Here is a 17,061-nt window from a genome sequence, read left to right as displayed (position 1 = left end):
GGCGTCGTCCGCGTATAAAAGAATGGGAACTGCATGGCCTTTTATTTTAGGATAATCCACATCTAATTTGGCCAGGCAGTCGGCGACACTGTTGATGTACAGATTAAAAAGAAAGGGGGCAAGGATGCAGCCCTGCCTGACCCCCTTTCTAATTGGGAACTTATTTGTACAAGCTCCATCCTTCCCGTAGCGGACCTTGGCCCCGGCACCTCGATAGAGTTCTTTGATGAAAGATAAAATGTTAGGGTCAACGCCCATGTCAGTGAGGGTAGACCAGAGTAGGCTATGATTAAGACAGTCAAAAGCAGAGCTTAAGTCCACAAAGGTCATGTAGATGTTGCCTCTTTTAGCCAGCACATGTTTGTCAATGATCAGGGCTAGATTTAAACATTGTTCCACTGTCCCGAGACCAGAAACGAACCCATATTGAAATTTAGATAAAATGTTATTCTCCTGTGCCCATGACTGTAGTTGATTTAAAAGGACTCTCCCGGCCACCTTCATCATGGAGTCCAGTAATGAAATGGGTCTATAACATTTTGGGTCCGTTCTTTCGCCTTTTTTGAAGATGGGTATTATGATCGCTTCTTGCCATGTTGTGGGGAATCCTTTCTGGGCATACGAATTAAGGACGTTGGTAAGAATGGGTGCCCATAGTTGGATGTTATCTTTGAATAGATCTATAGGGATTCCATCTGGGCCGGGCGCTTTGGCATTTGAGCTTTCATTGATGGCCATTTCCACTTCCGGGTGATTGAAGTGGATGGAAAGTGGAAACGACTCTAGGTTGTTGGTTAGCGATTCATTGTTCTCCATTGGTTCAATTCGGTCGTCTAGTTTGTACAGTTCTGTAAAATGGTTTGTCCAGACATCTTCGGAGATAGCAATTTCTATACAGTCTGTAGTCCTGTCATTAAAAAAGGGGGCATTCACCTCCCTCCAGAATGCCGTATTGTCTCTTAAAGTACTGGCTTTCAGCAGGGCTTCCCAGGCCGCATTTTTTAGATCCTTTTTCCTGTTCTTGATTGCCAGTTTGTATGCGGCACGGGCGGATCTGATTTCCATCTGGTTTTTTGGAGTTTTGTTAAGGCTGGCCTTCAAGATGTCGCGAGTGTTTGAACACTCATAATCAAACCAACCTTGATTCTTGACAGCATTGTTTTTGTTGTTATTATTACGGGTCAGATTTTTTCTAATTAATGACGCAATTTGGTCGAAGGCAGAGATAATTTCTGATGGATTAGGTGAAAGTTCCAAACAGGTCAGAAAGAGGTCAGGACCCGATTTAATCAAGTTTTCGACAAACTTCGAGGTGTCGATTTTAGCCCATTTTATGGTGTATCCATTTCTAGATGAAAGTGAAATGGTATGTGAATGAAGATTTTCCAGGTTGCTCCTGGGCTTAGTACCACAGGCGGGGGAATATATTTTAATACTGATGGGGTAGTGATCGCTCAGAACCAGCTCCTCTCTGTTGGATTCAAGGGCGTCTCCATGGTGACTGTGAGACAGGAGGAAAAAGTCTATTATCGTGAGCGAGCCCCTTCCATGGAATGTAGGTAGGAAGTCAGTCGGGGGCGAAGTTAAATCATTGAAGAAGCCCAGGTCCCACTCATGTAGTAAGTTGTTCAAATGGATTCCCGTAGTTGAATGTTCAAAGTGGGTAGTGTGTTCTCCATTCGGGGCTCTTTGGTCACAGACTCTGGTTCCACTATGTGGGCATATATGACAATTGAAGTCACCTAATATAATCAGGCGCCTATCTGAAGAAGACCCTCCCATGCCCTTCTTTATTAATTTAGAGAAAAACTCCATAAATTTTGTTTGGTCGTCCCTCTGAGCACCATTGTATAAATTAATGATGAGAGAGTCGGCGATCTCTTTCCCGGACATTATAAAGGCCTGAAGTAGGCGGCCAAAGGACTTTGGGCTGTGATCGGTTTGCGGGGGGACAACACGTTCTAGTGATACGTTTAAACTGTTCGAAACATATAGACAAAGGCCTCCGGATGGTCTGCCTCTATGGGATTGGGTGGGAGGAGTAAAGTGTGTACTGTAGCCATCCAAATTTACGGGTGTCAAATCCCAACATTCCTGGAACGCTAAGATGTCGAAGGTATGTATATAGTTCAGGAAAGTGGGGTCACCTAATTTATTTGAGAGCCCCGCTATATTCCAGGATAAGATGGAGAGGTGATTATCCTCAATGGAATGCTGTGAGGGACAGTGTGAGGGATTTCGTGCAGGTGTTAAGGCTAAGAGAGAAGTCTGGGAATCACCAGTTTGTAGTCTTTCCAACCCAAAAGGGCCATACGGTGAAGCCGGGTTTAAAATTCGTTTGTCGTCCTTGACGTTGGCCACTCAGAATATTTAAGGACTCATATTTCGCTCAATCAAAAATGGTTAATAATTGATATGCATTAATCTGATAGATTTGTTACTTTTTTTAGTACTGCAACATACACAGTCAGTATTTGAAATTATGAGAGCACTTAGATTAATAAATACCAGGACAAGAGGGACATAGATTGCTTATTACATGAAAAGTTCTATTGATTTAACCTGGACTTTCTTAGAAATGAGCCACAGTGCTACATTATCCCGACCTTGCTCTCATGAATATGATAAGTGTGCAGCTAAAACACTTATATATAATTGTGCATTGAGGAGGTTGTGTTTTGAAGGATGTCCCAATTTATCAGTCTGATATTATAACAATGTCTTGTGTTGTACTTGTTTCTCAAAGGTTTTTCTTAATCCACTAACTGGAACAATGTATTTAAATCAGAACACTTATAGGAAGCACAAGCAATACTGGATACAAAGCATATCCACGGGAAGGAGAGGTTGAGTAGGTAGGCCGAATAGAATTATCCAGAATAAGCATCACCAAAATGGATTTCTGTCGTTAACATGGTTTAGTATAATATGGTTACAAGAATGGCCAGATTAAAAGAATGCTGAGATTCATGTTGGTGGCCTTTTTTGTTTATAGATTTCAGCCCTTCTAACATCTCTAGTAAATACCTTGTTCTTCATTTTCAGAAAAGAAGCGAATAAGGAATACAGACAGCCCACTGTGGGAGAGGCTCTTGCAAGGTCCATCTGGGCAGGTAGCCAGGATGTTTCTCATGGACAGAGACGCAGAAGAAGTCACAAGTGATGTAAGAGTAATTTCAAACCGGCTTATCATTTATGTCCAAGTGTAGGTCCGCATTAAACACTACTAAAATAACACAATATCTGCATACTTTAATTCCCCATAACAGGTAGCTCAATACATCAAATTTAATGTTCAGCTATTGGAATCAATTCTTAGTAAGCTAAATGAAGAAGAGGACCGAGAGATTCAGAGGACCATTGAAAGGTAATTTAGAAAATATACATATGTTTATTTGTTTGTTTATTTATCTAAGTGCTACACATCTCCTTTTGGTGATCGTCTGAGTGCCTGAGGGAGGAACAAAAGTGTGCAACAGGTTTGTTGGAAGGTGATTAAGGCTTGAATCCAGGTCTGATGTGTTACTGATGGTGTTCGAAATTTTTTGATTCTGCCTACTGTTCTTGTTGAGTTTATTTTAGTATACCTGGCTGATGAGCCCTAACTAGGGTGAAACCTGTCGTAGGTTGCTTCTGTTTCGGTTCAGGGAGGACCTGGCCTGGCAATTCTGGCTGGCTGTTCCCATTGGAGTAGGGTGAAGGCTGATTTGCATATGGCTGAAGTGGCAAGACGTGCAAAATAACAATGGACTGGGATGCTGCCCAAGTACTTACCAGTGGCTGATATTAATTCAAGCATTCCATCCATCACTTTTACTTCAGTTTTCAGAAGTATCCTGAATTGAATAATATTGGATCGGGATGTCAAGTCAGGGTGAAGGGTAGTCAAGAGTTTTGATCTTCAGATGGCCAGCCTGGTATCAAATCTGACACTCAAGTGCACCTTCTTTCATGCAGATAAGCATGTGATCAGCAGAAGGCCATCACTCACAGAGCAACCCAGCCAATGGCTGAAGTGGGCCGACCTGCTGCTCCAGGCTGGATGCGGTTCAGCCGCAAGGCAAAATGTGAATCACTATTCAACAGGTCACTGGATAAAGAGATCTAACTCATAGCCTCCCAGTGTATATAGTATGCATTTTTAATTCACAATATTTTTTAATGTCATGACAAGAGGCAGGTGAAACAGATAAAGCTGCCTCTCAGCAAGATCTCAAAATCATATTCACTACATTTGTAAATCCCGGAAGTAGTTAAGCAGGAGAGGAAGATGTATGTGTCGCGCATGCACCTTGTTGTCTCAGGAGTGTCGTGGAAGCTCGAAGTCAAGTACCCAATTTTACCCCTATCACCGCTGGGAGCTAGGATATAACACTAACACTCATGTGGTGACCAGGGGGAAAAGGGGGAAACACAACAAGGGTAGAAGGGAAAGAAACCGCACTCAGCAATCTTCACAAGGGTCAGCTTCTTTTCAATCTGCCATGACCTGGAACTTGAAAACACAGGGCATATGATGTGTTCGTTTTCTCAAAGGTACAGCGTGAACTAGGTGTGGCAGAATATAGGGACTTCTGGACCCTTACAAGATCAGGTTAAAGGCCAAAAATGAATCAAGAAACAAGTAATCCCTGCTAATCTGTTAACCTTGTTAAAATCCACAAGGCCGAACAATACAGGAATAAAGTATTAAGAAGTCGCTTATTCGACTCCAAGTACGACTCTAACCAAACAAGCATTGGAAATGCAATAGGTCTCGCATTAGGAAAGTTTGAGCTATTGGTATTGTAAATGACACTTATTATTTATGTGTTGGTTTTGAAAGTAGCAAAATTAATAGCTTTGTCAGTTACAATGTCAATAGTGTTAACTTTTGCAAATGTGACACCTATAGCATTTGTAATGCAATGTGTGTTGTATTTACGTGACTTGGATGTCTTGATATTACACATAACAATGGCTTTTAATTTTATAAATAATTAATACTTAAATAAAAGTTATTGTAATTTATAATGGCAATAGCTTAAACGTTTGTAAATAACTTTTGTGAAGATTATATTCAGTGTATTTTATTGTGACAAAAATCCAAGAACATTGCATTTGCACCTACACACACACAGAGCCACACACACACACACATATAGATGTGGTAGTGGTGGATCTGGGGGATATGGTGGTGGTGGGTGTGGTGGTGGTGGTGATGGTGGATGTGGTGGTGGTGGATGAGGGGGTGGATGTGGTGGTGGTGGATGTGGTGGTGATGGAGGTGGTGGATGTGGTGGTTGTGGATGTGGTGAAAGTGGTGGTGGATGTGGTGGTGGAAGTGATGGTGGTGGGTGTGGTGGATGCGGTGGTGGATGTGGTGGTGGTGGATGAGGTGGTGGTGAATGAGGTGGTGGTGGATGAGGTGGTGGTGGATGTGGTGGTGTATGTGGTGGTGTATGTGCGTGGTGTATGTGCGTGGTGTATGTGCGTGGTGTATGTGCGTGGTGTATGTGCGTGGTGTATGTGCGTGGTGTATGTGCGTGTGGTATCTGCGTGGTGTATGTGCGTGGTGTATGTGCGCGTGGTATGTGTGCGTGGTGTATGTGTGCGTGGTTTATGTGTGCGTGGTTTATGTGTGTGTTGTGTGGTCTTATGTGTGTGGTGTTATGTATGTGTGTGGTATTCATAAGTTAAGGGTGGTCTAAAAATTGCAGACTAGCATTCTCAGCCCTATTGTGTGCATTCGCAAAGCGCTAGTTCTGTGCATATTGGGAGATATGTGTCGTGGGTTGGGAGCTTCTACATTAAAAATCATTCTATGAATATGTAAGGGTGTGTGATGACAGACGTGTGAAGCTGTATGTGGAAGAGAGGTGTGAAAGTAAAGGGTGTGTTTGTAAGGGAGAGTGAAGGAATGAGGGTGAGTTCATGTATTGCGAGAGTAAGAGCTGTTACTGTTGGGATTGTGTAAGGTACGGTGACACTTTTTTTACGGAGGTGAGAATGTGACAGGGGTGAGGGTAGAAAGATGTGATAGTGATTGAATATATGAAGAGGATGCACAAATGACTACAACTTATAATGCTTTAAATCAGCATTGTCATAAAAAAGACATTTTTTGAGCGAATATATGAAGAGGATGCACAAGCTACTAATACTTGTAATGCTTTAAAACAGCATGGTCATTAAAAAGACAATTTTATCTAACCTCTGTATAGATGGTTAGTCTGTTTATGTGACATTTTGTCATTATTCAATGAAAGTGTGGTAGGTAAAAGCTTAATGTTGAAATACATATGCATGCTTATAAATGTAAAAAGCACAAAATAGTAGTTGCAGTGACACTTTGGCAAACACTAAATGAGTAAGGCTGCTGTAAAAGTGTTGAAAGCTGAATAAGTGTTTGTGATATAGACTCATACTGTGGAGTCTGCATAATTAACCGTTCTACATGTTTTTTCATCAACTAAAGAAGCATGATGAATATATGCTGGTAATTAGGCTGGCAATTAAAACAAGTTTGTTTTGTTTGGGATAGCAAATGATGGTAAGCAGCTTCTACTTAGCTAACCCACTTTTTTCCTACTAATTTCTGGTAGTGAATTTGGCATGTTACCGTTACATCCAGCACGAAAGCTGCGGTCTAAAGGCTGTTCACGATTATTACTGGCATTTGTATAGTTAATTAACATACTGGCAGAACTATCGCTACTGAAGTTATGCCAGCAGACAAGTTTTATAGATGATTAGTTTATGTATAACATCTCATCATTATTCAATGCAAATGTGGCAGGCAGGAGCATAGATGTGCAAGGAGCATTTATAAAAGCTTTTTCTTCAAACGCGTTTGCCTGGTCATGAATGTTAGAGGCATACAGTATAAGCTGCACTGATGCTGTGCCAAACACTTGATGAGTAATGCTGCTGTAAAAGTGTTTTGGGAATTGCAAGTCTCGAAAAAAAGCATAGAAACCAGTTTTATATCAAGACGTGCGCGTGCTTTTGCCGGAAACTAGTAGGGCGGGACTTCCATTTTCTAATGGAAGCAAGCGCCCACGGAGTGCCGGGCTAAAGGAGCAGCAATGGCGCGGCGTTTCTATGCTGAAGGGGGAGCCCTGCGGTGTCACCTGCAGTTTTAAGTTCCACTGATGAGGTTAGTATGGCTTGAAGGGAAGGCGGATGTTTGTATCTTTATGCGCTAGTATCTGAGACGTAGGAACTGTGTTATGTGCGTTCGTATGTGCGAAGGGGAGGGGCGCCTGTATGCCTGAATGCTTGTGGCGGTGTATATGCATGCGCACGTGAAGGCTAGCGCCTTCAGTTCTGTGCTAGTGTGTGCACCATAAGATGTGTGTTCTGTGTACTCGTATGTGCGGCGGGGAGGGGCGCGTGTATGCTTGTATGTGTGAGGGCTGTGTGTATGCATGCATGTGTAAAGGCTAGCACCTCGAGGGTGTCAGAGCGCTGCATAAGTTAAACATCATTCTGAATGTGATGTTCGCAATAACTGAAAATGCAGCCTTTCAGCGCGCCCAAAAGAAGTCAGAAATGCAGGCTCTAAGATTGTTTTAATAGTAAATTGCTGCTAAAATTCAGGAAATGCAGGCTCCAAAATTGTTTTGTTTTAATAGTAAATTGCTGCTGTGATTTAATTTAAAAGTCTGATTGAAAAATCTGTTTGGTGTCTCTGGACTGTTCTGCAGGGGAGGGGGCGGAGCGGGGAGAGGTGCGACACGGCAGGCAGGGGAGGAGAGTAGGAGGAGGAGGGGGAGGAGAGTAGGAGGAGGAGGGGGGAGGAGAGTAGGGGAGGCACGGCCTAGCGGCCGTGCAACCAAGAAGTGAGGGGGCGGAGCTGGGGGAGGAAGTGAGAGAGAGAGTGGGCAAGGCAGGCGGCTGGGGGCATGTGCACGCGCTTTTAAGCTCGATGCGCATGCGCATTGAGCTTAAAAGTCACGGGCACTGCAAGGAATCGCCACGATTCCTTGCAAGTTAGTTAAAGAGTGGTTAAGCCCCCATAGTCTCGCAAGCTCGATGCGCATGCGCATCGACAGGCGAGACCTAAAAAGGACACTAAGTCCAGGATGTGGAAACTCCACTAAATCACCAAAAGAAGACAGACACTATCGGTGTGCACATGGGGAACGCGAGATAAACAACTCGCCAAGAATACAAGAAAAGAACAGATAATAACAAAGGAAGAATCGTGAGGCAAGCTAAGCCTTTACTCACGAAACGCGGAACTCGCCGAGAACCGGACGCCAAACCACTAACTCCTCGGACAAACACCACACCGTGACCCGGAATGAAGTACTCTGAAACTGGCTAAACGCAAAGCGTTTCCGGAAGCGTGGGGCGGGCCTAAATACACTGGTAGGTTTCTTGCGCATGCGCTGATACATGCACATGCGCCCTAGGGGCATTTTCTTGTCTCTTGCCAACCATCAACTTGCCAACCCCATAATCAGGATCGGCTTACAAGCAGGCACGACAGAACACCCCTCCCACAACACCCCCACCGGTTTGGATTTGTGAGGGTATCTCATGTGGAATGCCCTGGTTAGGCGAGGAGCATGTACCTGGCTAGCTGGCTCCCATGAGCGTTCTTCAATACCATATCCTTTCCAATGTATTAGATATTGGAGACGTCAACGTACCCATCTCGAATCTACAATAGCCCCAACTTCATATTCATCATTGACATCTATCAGTGTGGGAACAGGTATGGTCGGATGACGAGTGCCAGGTATGACCGGTTTCTAAAGAGACACAGGAAACACAGGATGTATTTTCATGGGTGGTGGTAGGCTCAACTTCATGGCAACGGGATTAATTACTTGAGAGATAGCAAAGGGACCTACATATTTGGACTTGAACTTGCAGGAGCCTTTCAATGCCAAATGTTTGGTGGAAAGCCATACTTTGTCACCCATTTGATAGACAGGTTCCGTTTTTCTATGAGACTCTGCTTTTCTCTTGTATTCAGATTTTGCTTTATCGAGATTGTCGTGTGTATTTGAATGTACTATCTGGAGATGGCTAACCAAGTCTTGTACAGCAGGAGTGTTGCAGGGCCTTAACGGAGAGAAGGGTAGAACTCTGGGATGAAAACCATGTGAACCATAAAAAGAGGTGTATAAAGTGGAAAAATGATGGCTATTATTGTAGGATAGTTCGGCCAGCCAGACTAACTCGTTCCACTCAGTCTGATCCTGTAGGAACTGGCACCTAAGGTATTGTTCAAAACTCTGGTTCACCCTTTCGGTTTGCCCATCCGTTTGATGGTGGTGACTGGATGAGAGACTACGTTGATGTGTAGTGTACTACATAATTGTCTCCAAAATTTAGATATGAATTGTATTCCCCTATCAGTAATTAATACCGATGGCAGTCCATGTAACTTAACAATGTTATGCAAAAAGACCTTAGCCAGATTGTTAGATGTAGGAAGGCTCTTTAAGGGAATGAAATGGGCGGTCTTAGTGAACATATCCACTACAACAAGAAGCGTGGTATTCCCATCCTTTGTACATGGCAATTCCACTATAAAGTCCATGGACACTGTGTGCCAGGGTCCAGGAGGAGTGGGGATAGGATGTAACAATCCCACCAACCCTTCATGAGAAGCCTTCCTTGAGCACACACATGGCAGGTACGCACATACTGCTGAACATCACTAGCCAAATGAGGCCACCAACAATACCTTTTTACCAATTCCAATGTCCTTTTATACCCAGGATGTCCTGCAATGCCATGGGTATGGCACCAATTTAACACCTGTTTTTGAAAGGGGTAAAGTAGGGATAACCAGCCCGCCTTGCACATAATGTAGACCATCTCTGACAAGGGATATCTGTTGTCCTAACAATGTCTGCATTGAAGGGTCTTGCTGAGCTTCTTTTATCTGTTGAAAAAAGTGTTCCTCTGCAGTAAGCACCCCTACGATTTTTTGGAGACTAATAATACTGGGAGGTTTTTCCTCCAGGGGACAAGGCTCAAAGCCCATGCGTGATAAGGCATCTGCTTTTCCTTTCTTTCTGCCTACACGGAAATGAATAACAAAATCATACTCACTAAAGAACTGGGTCCATCTCAACTGTCTCATGGATAATGCTCTGGCTGTTTTTAAATACTGTAAGTTACGATGGTCTGTCAGTACTGTTACAGTATGGTGTGTGCCTAACAGATATTGGCGCCATTCTTCCAATACTTTCTTAATAGCAAGAAGCTCTCTCTCCCCCACCGCGTAATTGATTTCAGAAGGTGTGAGCTTGTGTGAGTAGTAAGCAACAGGGCATAACTCTCCTGTATCTGTATCAGCTTGGGATAGCACCACCCCTAATGCCACTTGGGAGGCGTCTACCTCTATTACAAAAGGGCTTCTTGGATCAGGATGTTTCAGAATGGGGGCTTGAGTGAATGCAGTCTTTAAGATGTTGAAAGCATTGGCTGCCTCTTTGGACCAAAGAAAGGGTGTTCCCTTGCGCAACAAACGAGTGATGGGAGTGACAACGTCTGAAAAGTGATGGATGAGACGCCTATAAAAATGTGCGAATCCTATGAACTGTTGGACTTCTTTAACACTCTTAGGAGGTGGACATTGTAATACAGCAGTGACCTTTTCTGGAGCCATTTGCAGACCTTGAGCTGAAACTATATACCCCAGGAAGGCCACTTGATGTCGGTGGAAAAACCATTTGTCTAATTTACAGAACAGTAGGTTCTTCTGTAACTTGTGTAACACGGCTTGTACATGTAGTATGTGTTCTTCTCGGGTCTTGGAATAAATAAGTAGGTCATCAATATAAGCGATAACGCTTTTGTCAAGGTATTCCTTTAACACCTCATTAAAAAGTATTGAAATGCTGAAGGAGCATTACAAAGCCCGAAGGGCATCACTAAATATTCGTATTAACCGAACTTGGTACAAAAGGCCGTTTTCCACTCATCTCCTTCTTTGACTCTAACAAGGTGGTAGGCTCCTCGTAAGTCCAATTTCGTGAACCATTCGGCGTCCTTAATTTGATCTAATAGAGAGGAGATGAGTGGCAAAGGATATTTGTTCTTGATTGTAATGGAATTGAGGGATCTATAATCTATGCAACAGCACAATCCCCCCTCCCGTTTGGGTATGAAGAAAAAAGCTGAGGAAGCAGGAGATCTAGACGCCCGGATGAACCCTAAGTCAAGCATAGTATCGAGATATACTCTTAAATATTGATTTTCTTTTGCAGTTTAAGAGTATACTCTACTTGTAGGTATATGTGCTCCTGGTTGCAAATCTATCCGACAATCGTATACCAGATGGGGAGGCAAGGTGGTGGCTTGTTCTTTATCAAACACAGAACGGAACGATTGATACTCCTAGGATAATTTAGTGTCAGGTTGTTCCACTGGGAATTTCTCTTCTATTGGAGGAGAAACGAGGTTAACTGCTTTCTCTATAGGAGGAGAAGGTTTAGAAGAGTGACCTAGGTTGTCTTGGATCTCTGTATTGAGCGTGTTTTTCCTGTGAGTTCTACACTCTCCTCTAAACAGGACTTGTGATTGTTGCCAGTCTTTATGAGGATTATGCAGTCTTAGCCAAGAAAGTCCTAACACTACAGGGAACTGAGGGGAGTCTATCAAATCCAAAGTGAGTGTCTCCCAAAGAGTGGCGTTCATATAAAGTTCTAGAAGGATAGACGTATGTGTAATTGGTCCAGATTTCAGTGGACTACCGTCAATAGTGAACACCTCCTCACTGACCATTTTTGCACTTCAGGAATAGAATGGGCAGTAGCCCATTGCTTGTCCATAAAATGTCCTGATGCCCCGGAATCTATCATGATAGGCAGGTCTATAGTAGTGTCATGCCAACCTAACTGTGCGGGGATAAAGAAGTGACCTTTATCGGTCGATAACGACGAGACCATTTGACATAAAGGACCCGATGGCGCAGTCTCTTTTAACCTCGGGTCTTCTAGATTTCCGACTTGCGGTATTGTTTTGGTTTTACAGAACATTCTATTAGGAAATGCCCAGCTTTCCCACAATATAGGCATAGCCGGTTGTGACGCCTCCTTTATTTCTCCGCTTCGCTTAGGGGTGCCTTTATACTATCGATCTGCATAAGCTCAGGGTCATCAGATTTAGCTTCGGTTTCTGGCTTCCTTTCTCGAATTCCTATCTTAGAATAATCAAACCTCACCTTATCTTTTCGTCTTTCCCCCAACCGATGGTCTAATTTCACAACGAGGTCTTTTAGTTCAGAACAAGTGTTAGGGGGATCCACCACATGTGCTAACGCATCTTTTAACTCATCACCTAGTCCTTTATAAAAAAGGGCACTACGTTTTTCTGCGGGCCAATCAGCTTCCACCACTAATCTATTGAATGTGGAAATGTATGTAATAAGGTCTTTGGACCCTTGTTTGAGATTCAATAGTTCAGTGTCTGCAGCATGAGTGAACGTATGCTTGTCAAAAATCTTGCGTAATTCTCTTCGGAAGGCGTCATAATTTAATAGAAGGGGATCATCTTTTTCAATTAGAGGGATGGTCCAATTTGCAGCTGAACCACCCAAATAGGAAAGAACGAATGCCACTTTAGCTTGGTCATTTGGGAAACATAGGGCTTTACATAAGCAATGTAATTGACAATGGGTAAGGAAAGCGGCACATTTAGTAGGATCTCCATAAAAGCGCTCAGGTGGGGCTAAAGGAATGCCTTGAGGGGTCACTACCTGTACTACTAGTGCAGCGGAGCTAGATCCTGCTCCCTCTTCTCTACTTTTTCGTAATGCCTCTACCTTGTCTGAGAGAGCTTGGGTTTCTCTCTGGAGATTCCCTCCCATTCTAGCCACATCCGCGAGAGTGAGATCCATGGCACTCAGGCAAATATGTAAAAGGCTTCACGTTCTGTCGCGCACTCACCTTGTTGTCTCAGGAGTGTCGTGGAAGCTCGAAGTCAAGTACCCAATTTCACCCCTATCACAACAAGGGTAGAAGGGAAAGAAACCGCACTCAGCAATCTTCACAAGGGTCAGCTTCTTGTCAATCTGCCATGACCTGGTACTTGAAAACACAGGGCATATGATGTGTTCGTTTTCTGAAAGGTACAGTGTGAACTAGGTGTAGCAGAATATAGGGACTTCTGGACCCTTACAAGATCAGGTTAAAGGCCAAAAATGAATCAAGAAACAAGTAATCCCTGCTAATCTGTTAACCTTGTTAAAATCCACAAGGCCGAACAATACAGTAATAAAGTATTAAGAAGTCGCTTAATTGGACTCCAAGTACGACTCTAACCAAAAAAGGACACTAAGTCCAGGATGTAGAAACTCCACTAAATCACCAAAAGAAGACAGACACTATTGGTGTGCACACGGGGAACGCGAGATAAACAACTCGCCAAGAATACAAGAAAAGAACAGATAATAACAAAGGAAGAATCGTGAGGCAAGCAAAGCCTTTACTCACGAAACGTGGAACTCTCCGAGAACCGGACGCCAAACCACTAACTCCTCAGACGAACACCACACCGTGACCTGGAACGAAGTACTCTGAAACTGGCTAAACGTGAAGCGTTTCCGGAAGCGTGGGGCGGGCTTAAATACACTGGTAGGTTTCTTGCGCATGCGCTGATACATGCACATGCGCCCTAGGGGCATTTTCTTGTCTCTTGCCAACCATCAACTTGCCAACCCCGTAATCAGGATCGGCTTGCAAGCAGGCACGACAGTATGTCAAGAGGAAGGCGGAAAGATGAGTGAAGGGAAGGAAGATTTGTCAATGAAGGATCCAGTTTGAGATGGTGATTTAATGATTGATTGATTTATCTATTTATATAGTGCGCGAATGCCCGAGGGCGTCTTGGCACTTAGATGTACCACTGGCTCTTGAAGATGTTGACTGGAGCTGTGCAGAGAAAAGCCATGTTTTAACTTCCTTTCTGAAGGATTTCAAGGATGGGCTGGTTTTTATGTCTAGTGGTAGTTGGTTCCAGATTCTTGCTGCGTGTACCAGGAAGCTTCTTCCGCCCCAGTTAGCTCTCATAAATCTAGGGACCCTGATGAGCTTCATTTGGCTGGATCTGAGAAGTCTATTTGGCTCATATTGTTGTAAATGCATTTTTAGAAATTGTGATCCAGTTCCGTTTATAGCTTTATATGCCAGGCACAGTGATTTAAATTGTATCCTGTTTACGATTGGTAGCCAGTGCAAGTCCTTCAATTTGTGGCTGACTGTTTCGAACTTTGGTATTCCTAGTATCAGCCTGGCTGCTGCGTTCTGCAGGCATTGTAACTTGAGTAGGATTTTCTTCTTTGCTCCGGCATATAGGCCGTTCCCGCAGTCCAGTCTGGATAATGCTAGTGCTGTCACTACTGTCTTGCGTGAATCATGGGCAGATAATGCTCCCAGCAACTGAGTGCCATTAAGAGAAGGTCATGCATCCATTTAGTGAAATATCCACATAGTGAAGAAAAATAAAATGTTACACACACCAGTACATATTTTGTTGTGCTTGTCAAACAATTTGCAGGATTAAGTACGGGTGAGTAGAGGTATGCAGGTAAATATACAATGTGCTTATATTAATATGGAAAATTCTGAGAATATTTGTGATCTTCAACTGTTTAGTTGCATTTTCTGTGTAACGATTAGCAATGATTCTTGTAGTTCTTCTATGTATGTTCCGATATATAATGGATGTAAGTCACATGTTCAAAGTTCAATCTATAAAAATTATATAGGTTTCTCTCTATTAGTACAAAATAAAACATTAGTTAAAAATGAGAGAGAATTAACTTAAGATAGAAATTGACATCTACTATTACTATGCATTTGCTTGATAATAGCTATATGCTTATCACACATATATTACTATAATCTGATCCTATTCTTTTCTGTGATTAGGTACATGACAGAAAAGTCCAAACTAATACAACATCTTCGCAGAAAAATAGAAATGACGGAAACTACAGTATAATGTAGGTGACCATCAGAATCTTTCGGATGACAACGTATGGTTGATCTGTATGTCAAAAGGAAGATGGAAAAAATGAAGATGGTTTTGGACCACATGCCGTCATCCAACTTGATCAAGTCTTAAGGATTTCCGGAGATTGAATATTTCTGCATAGATCAGAATACGACTCAATAAAAGATGCCTTAACAGGCAACAGAAGACAAACTGCAGTTGAACCCATATCTTTTTAGTTGGATCAGTCAATTTTTTAATTGACAGTTTTAAAGGTGACTTTGCTCCTAATCTGATGGCCGTCCATCAGGTTTATGACATTATTGAATGGATTATAGAACATGGCTTTCTTAAGTGAGCTAAGACAAACCAGGTGGAAGTATGCGTGGTCTCAGAGTCTAGCATGTGACTTCCTGGAGGCATGGACAGAAATGCATGCATAATCTGTGCTAATAGTAACAGTAATAAATACATGCTCGCAAATGCCAGTCAACAAAATATGCTAGGAACGCTGTGAAGATAATGATGGCCCACAAGTCAAGACCCTTTGGAAAAACTCCACTTATTACTACAGGGATCATAGCTACTGTTGATATTTGTGTTACTCTGTACTTTAACTTCAGTTGTTTAGGAACTTATCTGAAATAATTGTTTGTCCTCGATTGTGCGTTGGCTGTCTGAACGTCTAATAGATGTCATTTAGAAAAAAAATGATTTTCCTATTATTTAGAAGACATTCAAAATAATTTCATTTCATGGGTTGTACCTATACCATTTGAGAGACTACCAGATATAATTTAAAAAAACAAAATTCATGTTGATCCTTCACAAATCAATATTTGCCTCACATTTTTTGTAAGGCCTCTCCCAATATTATGGTTTTGTTAGGGGTGGCCAGACAAAGAGTGTTGTTTTGCTTGGATTTCCCTTTTATTTAAATTAATTAATTACTGAGGAGTCTTGTAATTTAATGAATTGATCTGTCGAACACAACTCAGATCAATGATACAGTAGTAAATTGATACATGCCACAAAAGGACAATAATGAAAAGAAATCAGTGGTCGGTTGTTTGTTTCCTGCATAAGGTGATGACTTAGAAGAATAAACCAATGGGAGCCGAAGAGATGATGTGGCTTTCAAAACTAATTTTTTATATCATGAAATTCTTTGAGATATTTTTGTAGGTGTCAACAAGCAGATTACAGATGTACCCGAGAACATAAAAACGTTAGTTTTCCAACACAAGGTCAACATATCTTCCTCTGGTGGACAAGGAATTCCATTAGATAACATACTTATATTATTATGTTATTTTTATGTTCACCTGTTGACCCTTTCATTCAAAATGAGTTTGGAGGAGTTGTGGGGATCAGAAGCAAAAAAGAATAATAAGCCTCATATACAAATAATCGATTTGTTGAAAGGGGTCCCAAATTGTGTGCCTACTTTTACCAAATCGTTTTTGATTTGGATAACCAACCTATGAATTAATCAGTCAGTTTGTGAATCACTGAATCATAATGGGTCACAGTTCAACCTACCTCATCAGTATTCATGAGATAAGTTGAAAATTGTGAACCACTACAATTGACCACAAAGGAAACAACCTTTACAACGCAACTTTTACAACGCACTACCTTTACAACGAAACTTTTACACCGCAACATCCATTACAACGCATGCCATTACAATGCAACCATTACAACGCATGTCACTACAACGCATACCACTACAACGCATGTCATTACAATGCAGTCATTACAACGCATACCATTACGAAGCATAGTTACACTCTACAACTCTTACCCTACTGTTGCACCCCCTGGAGTTAGAATAGTAATTTTTACCCCTACACTATCCAACACTTACCCTACTGTTGCACCCCCTGGAGTTAGAATAGTAATTTTTACCACTACACTATCCAACACTTACCCTACTGTTGCACCCCCTGGAGTTAGAATAGTAAATTTTACCCCTACGCTAGCCAATACTTACCAAACAGGTATGCGTTGTAATGGTATGCGTTGTAAAGGTAGTATGCGTTGTAATGGAATGCGTTATAAAGGTAGTTTTAAAAGATGCGTTGTAAAGGTGTGTGTTGTAATGGAATGCGTTGT

At 42.3% G+C, this 17,061-nt stretch overlaps 1 protein-coding gene across 2 annotated transcripts in view; it reads left to right on the top strand.

Annotated features, from left to right (window-relative positions):
• Positions 1-16,087, top strand: part of RASSF6 (Ras association domain family member 6) — a 312,787-nt gene extending 296,700 nt beyond the window's left edge. For both annotated transcript variants that reach the window (XM_086961518.1, XM_086961519.1), the window contains exons 9-11: positions 3,046-3,164; positions 3,270-3,367; positions 14,880-16,087. In XM_086961518.1, coding sequence (XP_086817644.1) covers positions 3,046-3,164; positions 3,270-3,367; positions 14,880-14,952 — 290 coding nt within the window. In that variant the 3' untranslated portion in view covers positions 14,953-16,087. The remainder of the gene's footprint in view (positions 1-3,045; positions 3,165-3,269; positions 3,368-14,879) is intronic.
• The last annotated feature ends 974 nt before the right edge of the window (positions 16,088-17,061 follow it).

This window comes from Lissotriton vulgaris, chromosome 3_1 (genome assembly GCF_964263255.1).
Source record: "Lissotriton vulgaris chromosome 3_1, aLisVul1.2, whole genome shotgun sequence".
Lineage (NCBI taxonomy): Eukaryota > Metazoa > Chordata > Amphibia > Caudata > Salamandridae > Lissotriton > Lissotriton vulgaris.
This window is presented reverse-complemented; position numbering and strand designations above follow the sequence as displayed.